Below are 10,815 nucleotides of genomic sequence, written 5' to 3'. Positions count from 1 at the left end.
TCGAGAAATATATGGTTAAAATTTATATTGAGTGCCAAATAGTTCTTCCAGACCAAATCTAGGCAGATTGAGCACGATTTGTCTGGAGATATTTCTCAAAACCAATAGAGACGGATAAATGAAAGATAATTTGCGAATATTTATTGTTTTATTATCTTCGCAAAAGTTTCATTAGTTCTTCAATCTGCATATGTAGTGAATGTTTGGTGGAAATTCCTCATGTGAATTTCATTATCTATCAATCTCTTTCCGTGGCCTCGAAAGCGAGGCATTGCACTTGTTAAAAATATTTTAACAAGCACTGCCTGTAGGCTGGCCAGAATGCGGGGCTTTCCACCACGGCACGTCATCGCCGCCAAGTCGGCACTTCCCCAGTTTTCGGTAGGGCCAGAATGACCAGGGCTGGCGACGCTCCATGTCTAACTGAAACCACTTAGTCTAGGCCACAGCCGACTGGCTCTATTCTCGTCCCTCAATGGAAACATATATACATTTTGCTAATGATACTGTTAAAGTTCGACGAAGAATGGCTAAATGACTGACAGGCGGCGGCCACGCGACACCGTCGTCCGCTATTGTTCTGCTCACGCGCATAATTTACACATATCCACTCCAGGCCAATCAAAGCACGTATGCAAATGCAACATGTCAACAGTCAGTCCGGAGTCGGCAGGGAAAATGGCTGATTTGCTCTGTTAGGCCAACCCAAATTGTATCAGCGAGTTAATAACTGTCGGGGGAGGGGATACGGCATAACCCTATTTCAAGCATTGAAGAAAATCCGCAATATAAAATAGGAAGCAAATTAATTTGTGGTAGTTGAAGTTTTTCGGTGACCCAGCGAGATTCGACTGAGGGAAAGATGGCCCTGGACGTCAAAACTTCGAAGTCGACGACGTTGGACAGCGGAACAACATCCAGCGAATCGAGATGTAGCACTCCGGTTTCGTCGCTGACATTGTCGAAAATCAAATCTCCGACCAGCGATGAACCGCGTCTGTCAGCATTTACAAGTATCACAAACGCCAGCAACAGAACAAGCAAAGATCTCACCGCCTCGTCAGCAGCCTCGTCGACAGTCAGTTCGTTCACTACAGTCACGCGGTCCCTTCACGAGCAGGCGAGCAGTTTCCAAGCGTACCAAACCATGCTTAAAACGGCAACTTCAACTCCTTTCCCGTATACTGAGATGCAACGAAATATACCAACTCTAAACCAAACCTCGGGGCTACCGTTCGGCCCTGCGGCGACAATATGTGAGTTTTCTCCCAGCTATGTTGGCTGCATTTTCGACTCAATTTGAAAGATTTACGGGGCAATTAGCCCTCCATTGTCAGTGTGCTCAATTCGCCTGACCGCGCATGAAAACGTAACCAAAATATCTACTCCCCGTTGAAACAAGTAAACTTTCAAAAATTTTGCAGCCGATTCCAAAATGCGCGGGCAAAAAAGTGACATCAAATGCGTGTGCGACTTCAGTTTTTGTAGAAACACAACGCGTCTTGATGAAAATTGAATCCGAGGCATGTCTGAACAATATGGAAACACGGTTGGATAAGCATCGACTGAGAGATAAGATCTAACTCATTATGAGGGGCCCTAAATTCATGAGAAATTGCATTAAAAACCTGGAAAGTGATAGTGTATTCAAACTTGAAAGCAGGCAAGTGCCCTACTAAAACTATAGATGGCCGCTCGCAGAAACGCCAAGCTGGATGGAGAAAGAAAATCACCCCAGCGTTCAAGAATTTATGATATTAGTTAGCTCCTGGCATGAAAATCGAGAAAGATTTATGGTTGGACGTTTTTAGCGTCTCGCTAGCTGCATCGTCGTGAGTCCCGCGACGTGTGTTTGTTTACATTTTCTGATTCGGTCACACTTCGATCTCATGATAAAAATAATAATTATGGTGATTAAGTCTCCTTTTTTTGATAATTGGAACTTTTTTTGCAGTTGCACGAAGACGGAGGAAGGAAAACCGACCACGCCGGCAACGGACAACATTCACCAGCGAACAAACCCTTAAGTTGGAAATGGAATACCACCGCACGGAATACATCACCAGGCCACGAAGGTTCGAACTGGCAGAAATGTTGGACTTGACGGAAAACCAAATAAAAATCTGGTTTCAAAACAGGAGGGCGAAAGACAAAAGAATTGAGAAGGCACAAATGGACCAGCACTATAGGTATATGAGTTTATTGTTTGACTTAAATTGTTTAACTTAAATCAGCCGAAACGCCGTAATGTCGAGTCGTAATCATTAATTGATTGTGAACGGTGTCGTGAAGGTCATTAATTCCACGGTGTAATCTGCAGTTATCAATATTGATCGTTTCGCTTCAATATTCCGAATTAATTTTGTTTTTTACTAAGGAGAGAGTTCAGCTGGCGTGCCCGGTCAGTTCACACAATACTTTACAAGTTTGTATATTTACATTTGCCCAAATGAAATCTAATCTATATCCATTTTAACTTAGCCGCTCTCTTCCGCAAAGTGGATTGCCTGTCCGGATAATTTCAGCCGAGTACGCACCAAATTTACCCTGACATGAGAACGAATTTGCCCGCAGTGAAAAGTACATGATACGGTGACCTTCTCTTTAGAAAAACCCCTCTTGTTTTGTCAGATGAATGGCGCAACAGCCGACGGCGCAGCGTTCGGAGAGAATAATTACCACTTGAAAATTTGACACAGAAGCACGCACTATCATCAAATTAGTTCATTTGCTCTGATGAACCTTTTGGCGTCTGAGCACCCAAACTTTAGTTTCTGTGGACCCCACCTTCCATTACTTGCCCCACTCAGCCTTGATACAAAATCTAAATCGTTAATAGAGGTTAAGTACTACACTGATCACCTAGAATTTAACCAAGTAGTTGTTCTTTAACGTCCACCCTTTGGAAAAAAGGTCAACTTTGTCAGACATGATTACTCTTTCTCAAGTGCTCTCTCCTCATCCTTCTGTTGCCTCTACGTACTTTTTTTTTGAAATACAAAATGCCGTCTGCTGGTGCTTATTTCCCGCCAAAACCAGTTATCGTCTGCGGTCTTTTTGACACTCTATTTTGCTTTTGATTTCATGGAGGAAAAGAATTTATCGTAGAATTGAATGGTAGTTTCTAAGTCCCATGTGACAATCGCTTCGTGACGCCTTTAAATAAGTAAGTTTTGCGTAAAATAAAAAATTGTAGCTTTTAACCGTCCTGTATTACAAGTCGCTCTGTAGCGCCCACGCTCACTCTTGGAGTTTCAAGTTAACTAGCTATTGTCAGCCATCTTGTTCTGCAGCTGAACTCTTTCCGTTAAGAGGCCCCAGTGAATAAGTGCTGTGTGATAAATATCTTATTCTTTTTTGCGCCTGGCAATTTTCTGTTGAGATTTTTTGTCCTGAACACCAGACAAAAGACAAGCGATAGTTTGTAGCCGATATTAGTGTTAATTGGGTCGGATTCTTTCGTAGAAGCGTTTGGACTTTCCCGTAAAAACAAAGAACAATACACACACTAGAACTTATTCAAGTTTAGATTATTCGATCAACGGGTCCAAATTGACGGTTTCAATCGAAGGTGAATTCCTTCTGAATTGAGTTCTGTGTTCTACGAAATGCCGTTCATCAATCAACAGGGACGTCGCATCGGCAAATATTACATGTGGTCATGTGACCCTCGATCGTGACGCCTAATTCCAATGTTTACGGTGATCATTATGTTAATTGTAACAAATTTGATAAATACGGCATTAAGTGATGGACATTTGCCGCAAGTGTTAACGCATTGGTATGTCGTTTATAATGCAGAATAAAAGTTGTTATAACCTCTCCTGAGTAAAATTTATGCTGCTAAACATGTTTAATACCTGCATCCTCGATCTGATTGACAACATCCGTACGATCTGTCTTTTTTTTCATCTCTCAGTTAAATACAGCTTTCACCGCTAATCCCATTGTGCAGAATTTTCCGACACTTCACTTTTTTTTCAGTCAATGAGTTAAGCGCACACAAGTCCATTGTCTTCACAAATTTCAGCTCGCTCGTCGATAATGCGCGATCTAAATCTGTTTTTCTTTCTCTGTTTTACCCTGAAGGTGTATGGGGCTAGCACCCCCGGGCAGCGCCTATCCCCTCGGATCCCCCTACCCGGGGGCGTTCTGCGGTGCCTGTTATTATAAACCAACGACGACAATACCCACAACAATGGCCCATGGCGTTGGACACCCTTACCCGATTGTGTGATGACATTCGTTTATGTGTGTGTTTATGGGACAAAGACGACGAGCCTCGCCGCTTTTGTTTCATTAGAAGCTATTACTGTATTCGCCTTCATTGTTAAATCAGACTGCGCCGTGACAGCGAAGGCCGGCAACCTCAACCAGACTGCGAACAATATACCACAAAGAGTGCACGAAACGGCGAAACTTGCACTCAGCTTCTGTAATTTTTGTTTTTAACTGAAAGAAAAGACTTTGTATAGTGAAAACCGTTTCCATACTCTGTTGTATTTCGATTTATTAACTTTTTCCAAAAGTTTGGTAGAGTGTACGTGGATATGGGCGATACCACTTGCTCGCGACGATGTGATTGGAGTTCATGAACCTGGCTGAACAATCTATAACCGACCGGCAGAATTACCGGATTTTTTTCTAGTCAAAGTGGTTTAAACAGATGTAAAAACTATTTATTGTTATTTATAGTAATTAAATTATGACCATTCTTAAAATAGCAACGTGGAAGTGGGTTTGATTTTTTTGTTAGCGAAACGTTTAACACACGTATCGATAGCTGGGTGGTGAGGTGCATATTTTAAGAATGACTGGCGGCTTGGTGTTCATATTATGAACGGATGGCCAGTTCTTTTCAGCCTCGTGCTTAACACACTGTTGGATTACAAAGAGACGGGCTTGCCTCGACTTTGAAAATTCAGCGCGACGTGCTAAGCCGCTGGCGGGAACAGTATCCAGTCGCCCCGACCGCGTGTTTAAGTGTCATGTATGTAAAGACAAGGCGCAAAATAAATTTGGTTTGATATTTTGTCGTCATCTCAGAAGCAAAGATGAAGTGAGGCGCATTTCAGAACTTAAAGGGTAGAGTTTGAAAGGAAAATTTGAGGTCTCGCTGTGCGCATGTGATAGTTACGGGAACGAGACAGGTGGTTAGCCCTGTGATTCCTACCGGCTCTTGAAAATTCAAAAAGCCGCACCACTCTTTAACCCTTCTAAACGTTCCACATTAGTGATGAAGGTTTTCTAAAAGACTAGACGACGGGTGAGTAAAAGTGGCAGACTCGCTTTAAAGCCGATGTGGGCCGATTACGTTCACCGCAATTGGGCAGCCATTCAGCGATCGGAAGACGGCGACATTCGACACCGCGCAAAGCATGTTTATCGACTGCGATGTATATATAAACAAATATTCCAACCTTTAGCTACAAGGTGTTCTTGAAACGGCAAAGGCAGTCAACGGAAATGACTCACACGTGCCATCTTTTGCAGCTAATGAAATTGTATCATCTAGCCTAATATTCAAATTGGCAAAACTATCGTCTTCAAGTTCAACTTTGATTTTTATTTTATTTCTGAGCACCGACTACTCATCATCGCTGAGTGCCGACTTAATTATCAAGCACTCCGCTATTTTTTAATTAAACCAGTGCATGTGATTTCAGCCTTTTCGGAATAACAAGCTAGATAATTGGGTTTCTTTCTACTTAATACTCAAAGTTCAACTTGTGTGGGTGATCTGACACTAAACAGTCGCTGGAAGATAGCTTAAAACTCCATTAGCTGTAACTTTTAAGTGTATTTTCCAAAATTTCTGTTCCGTTTTGCACAATGCGGTTTCTTATTCTACCTCCAAAATCCTCTATTTGACAAGAAACATCAATATGTATATTAAGCTTTTGCCCTATAATATTTGTTGTTTTCCAAGTCATCACTGATGATATCTTGATGACTGACAAACAAAGAATTTGCCAATAAATCAATTACATGATTTGTCGAGTCAGACATAGGCCCCTTCAATTTTTTTCCGGACCTTTTTCAAACACGCTGTTCTTTTACCAAGCACAAGTCTAGGGACGTATGCATAAAATGCCAGCAAGGCTGATCGCGGTTATTGTCTGAGCAAAATTATTCCAAACAAAAATGAACAAACACTTGGGACATGGAATCGGCCAGTGTATGCCACAAAATATGATGTCTTGCATACAGTATACAATGTACAGTTCGCGTAGAGCCTTGTGACAGCGCGCCTGATTTCTGTTTGTGGTCTGTTTGCGTACTTGTGTCCTGGCCTTAAAAGTTGCAAATGATGTAAAAACGCTTTTAGGGAGGAGGGTAAGCTTAGAAAGAAAAGTTGGTTTCATAATTTTACTGTTTTCAGAAATCTGAGAGAACTTTGCATGAATTGCAGTTGTTCTTTTACTTCTTTTGAACGCATTAGATTTCCTTATAGTAAAGAACGAAAGATTCAAGTCGACTAATTCGACCTGTACGTCGGGCTACCGAAAAGCACATAACATTTTCCATTCAAAGATAGAAACTGTATTGTGCAAAAGTTTGTAAACCTCAGACCAAATTTTGCGCGGATCAAATCAAGGAGTAATATTTAAAATAAGAAGAGGTTTTGTATTTAGCATTCTTATCTTTTCATCGTCCTTTTTATACATCTTATTTTGAATGACATTTAATTTTTTCCGAAGAAACTTGAGTTACGTTTTGAAAGATATGCACGCTTTATCATATACGTTTAGAACAATAGTGTATTTTATTTATTTATGTTACATTGACGACCAGCTGCGATAAAACTAGCAAAAATAGTAATGAAATCGAAATAAAATATGTCGGTGTGAGAAGATTGAATGAAGATGACACTACATATTTTGCGGACAGCGTTCTGATCGTAAAATGAGGATATTCGTGTTATTTGATCAGTTAAAAGAACTCTGAGAAAAGAAAATAGTGACGCGAATAAACGTTGAAGTTCAAAGTCAACATCCAGGGTACACAAAGTCTGACCTCAATACTAGTTGCCATTTGAGCAACACTCATTACGCATGCAGCAACCATACCTCGTAGCTTTCAGTGCCCATTTTGAATAATATATGTAAAGACGGGGGTCTTCAAAGACAGTGTCTTCACAATGATATTAACATATCTCAAGATATATTTGTTTGGTAACGTCGTCCGTATTAGCAGTCAGATATTGTCTTAGTGTACTCTCGTCGCGCCAAAGGTTGCGGTAACGACGTGTCAGGTGTCGCAATTCTGGAATTCTCTGCCAGCAATATCACACATTTCCGCGTTTTATGCACAATGTCAAATCACACTAGCTAGACTATTTCATAAAGCCAGTCTAATTACTAGTATATCTTTTGTAGCCGCATTTCAAAACCCATCTAAACACACTGAAACAGTTGACTCGCAGTCACTGCAAAGTAATGTGACTATACATATACTCTTCATCTTTCGTAATATTTACACGTGACAGAGGCCAGAGAAAAAGTTAATGATGCTATTGCCAAAATAAGTCACGAATAAAAATAAGAATAAGGTCCTTGTTCCGTTTCATGACGCAATTGAGTTACAAAGTGAAAAATTGGCCATCGCACAGTTTGATGACGTTTGCAGAGGATATTCCATTGCTATACTCGTCTTTTTTATCAGGGATTCTTTCAAGATGAAAGTGATACTGTTAACGTTAAACTTCGTGTGCATAGCATTGTCAAAATGGCGTCAGGCATTCTTTTTATTCATTTTCCATGATTTGATATATTTGATGTTTGGAGAAGGTTGAAAGAACATGCACGCGAGACAAGAAGATCGTTATTATGCATACAACAAGTTGTACGGGGAAAAAAACACTTTGTATTTGAAGCAATTCCATATTTTTACAGCGCAACGTTTTAGCCAGCTGAAACGACACCTATATATATATATATATATATATATATATATATATATATATATATATATATATATATATATATATATATATATATATATATATATATATATATATATATACATACATGTATACATATATAATATATACATATACATACACTGTATCCATATATGTGTCAATGTATGCATCTATGTATCTATGATCTAAATATCTATGTATCTGTGTATACATTTGTGCCCTTTGTCTGTCTGTCTTGATTATATCTTCAATCTGTACGCCTACCCACGGTCCGTCCACAAGGCCTACTTACTTGCCTTTTCGTCCATGGACCTCCTGGTACGTCTTATCGTCTGTGTGCGGCGTCCTATTTAAGTATTTCTTCTGCCGAGATCAGCAATAATTTTTAAAATGTCGCTGAATCCCTAAATGTTTGAAACGCCCAAATTCAGGATATGTCGCTGTTTTTTGATGTTGCTGTATTTTCGTAATTATTTCTTAAGAATACACCGGACGAGAACAGTTGCGTTTCCCACCAGTCATTCAAGGCAAACGACAAACATCCAAACTAGTCTTGAATTCAAGGATACAACTTTCCAGATCATTCTAGATGATGACAACTGATATCATGAGGGCAGCAAGATGCCAAACTTTGTTTGCCAGAAACTCTCAAAGATCTCGTCTTGATGCAAGCATAGCGACAACGTATATCTGTGGACGACTCTATCCCTTCAAGACAATTAGCGGACAAAGTAGCGGCATTTGAGAGTAAACGAAGAGTGAAACGCCACGGCAAATAATAACCATAGCTGTCGCGTACAAGTTTCACCTGCCTTACAGTCACACGTCAAAGAGGAGAGCCGCAATATTACTGCTGATGTCACTTGAAGCCTTCTGATTTCAAAAAAAACGTTGCAACAATACATTTTTAATGAAAATGTCAACACCAATGTTTGATTTTTGTGAACTTTCCCATTTGTCGTGTTAAAAGTGCAAAGGAGGTACACACCATGGTGACCTGTTGTGAGCATTTGATTTTCACCTTTACATAGTCCCATACAAAGTTTAAACACAAAAAGCAAATATCATTATACATGTATAAAACCCGCTACCTATCAACAGAAATCACCCTAACATCTGCCCTTGGCCTCCCCTCCCGGTCATTTTCTCCAGTCGGAACTTATCAATTTTCTAATTTTATAGAAATTTGAAGTTTCACTGTTCGGAAGCCGGCGTCAGGCCGACTCCTAATCTCGTTTTATAGTCATTTGGACTGGAGATCTGATGCTCTGCAACCCATGTCTGTTCCGAGTGATTGAAACTGACATATACAAAACACGTGAAACGCACAGGAGAACAATCGGGCCACAGCCATTAGCGACGGGCACGTTGTCGTATTAAGGAAATCCCCTATGCTCATAGTAATATTCATTTCGCTTGTGTACTTGGCGAAGGCAGGTCGTAAATGTTGTAGAAATTGTCATGAAATTGCATGATTGAATGCAGTTCCTGAATTCGATATGTGAGCTTTTGTTGTCGATCCGGAAGTGTACAGACGCGAGGAAATTACCTGACACTCGTATTTCTTCCCTGTCGAGGAAATTCACACATGTTTGCGGAATGACAACCTCTGCCGACATGGAAGAGAGAGAGAGGGTATGAAAAACCAGACAAGAGATCTATCAAATCTGAGTCATGTTCGTCGCCGGGGAAAAATTGTCTCCGTTTTTGGGAGTTCTTCCGCCATCGAAAATTTGCATCCACAATGAAATTACATATTCGTGAAATAACGTGGAATTTTAAGGCAACTTTCTGGTGATCAAGCCGATCGCTCCAACCGTGGCTAATGTAAGCCAACGGATATGGGCAGTTCCAGCCAGACAATGCAACCATCTGCAGCGGAAACCCGCCAGGTTATTACGAACGATAAATTATTCAGGGGAAGAGATCTGGACAGAATGGATGCAATATTAAATGAAAGCCCAGATATCGACTTTACATGTTGTCAGCCAAAATAGTGTTTTTGTGCCCCGACACACCGCATCAACTGGTTACGACAACACAATCGTGCGCTCTCACAATTGTCAATTTCTCGCACACGTGATCACTGCTTCCGGTCTCAATGCCCGACAGCGTCAATGGCACGGGACGATGTACAAACCCTTTATCTCTCGCTGTTATCTCCATAGAGATAAAACAGATTTATCGTATTGTGTATGTCGATTTCATCATCAATTTTTATTGCGCTGACTTTTTTCTTTCTGAAAAAAAAAATTGAATCTCGAAACGTTGCCGCTGGGTCGAACTTACCATACTCAATTTTAAACACCATGGGCCTCAATTTTTTTTAAAGAAGAGAATGAATAATGTTTGAAAACAAGTAGGTCTCGGTGCATTCACACGTGATCACAATAAGCGGTAAAATTGCCACTCGTCCAATAGCAGCTTCAGAAGCGAACAGTGTGTGGTTTCCATCACTAGTTCATATCTGTCGTACTCATCTATTTTTTGACGCCTTTTGTAACACATTACAAAGTAAAATGTGAAAATAACACGATTGAAACAATTTCTGAAAAAAATGGAGGAAGAATATTAATTCCACTCGTGCTATTTTGTGAGACTTCTTTCAAATGCGCGCGAAACTTGTTAAATTACAATTTTTGCAGACGATTTCTTCCACAAATTACAAATATTCAATTGGTCCCCAAAATCGTTCAAATCACATTCAATATATCACATTAGGCGTAAATTACAAGCGAGTAGCCTCGCCGAAGTCAAGAGGTTGGCAAATATAAATAAATTTAATTATATATCACTTTTACTAGAGAGGCACAAATTCTACTTATTTTGAAGGAGTCAATCGTATTTTCATATATTGTCGGTAGGTATTTTTGCAGCAAAAATGAGCATTG

At 40.2% G+C, this 10,815-nt stretch overlaps 1 protein-coding gene across 1 annotated transcript; it reads left to right on the top strand.

Moving 5' to 3' along the window:
- Positions 1 to 720: 720 nt before the first annotated feature.
- LOC139116850 (homeobox protein rough-like) lies at positions 721 to 4,727 on the top strand. Its single transcript, XM_070679560.1, has 3 exons — positions 721 to 1,256; positions 1,955 to 2,189; positions 4,090 to 4,727. Exons 1-3 carry the CDS (start codon positions 863 to 865, stop codon positions 4,235 to 4,237), a joined length of 777 nt encoding a protein of 258 aa, XP_070535661.1. The 5' UTR covers positions 721 to 862; the 3' UTR covers positions 4,238 to 4,727.
- Positions 4,728 to 10,815: the final 6,088 nt, after the last annotated feature.

Source organism: Ptychodera flava, chromosome 18 (assembly GCF_041260155.1).
Source record: "Ptychodera flava strain L36383 chromosome 18, AS_Pfla_20210202, whole genome shotgun sequence".
Lineage (NCBI taxonomy): Eukaryota > Metazoa > Hemichordata > Enteropneusta > Ptychoderidae > Ptychodera > Ptychodera flava.
Note: the sequence above shows the minus strand (reverse complement) of the source record. Positions and strands in the feature narration are given on the sequence as shown.

Excerpts from the sequence above, each read along its gene's own strand:
- LOC139116850 (XM_070679560.1), top strand. The coding sequence starts at position 863 with ATGGCCCTGGACGTCAAAACTTCGAAGTCGACGACGTTGGACAGCGGA. Across the intron at positions 1,257-1,954 it reads CGGCCCTGCGGCGACAATAT|TTGCACGAAGACGGAGGAAG; the intron begins GTGAGTTTTCTC and ends CTTTTTTTGCAG. Across the intron at positions 2,190-4,089 it reads CAAATGGACCAGCACTATAG|GTGTATGGGGCTAGCACCCC; the intron begins GTATATGAGTTT and ends TTTACCCTGAAG.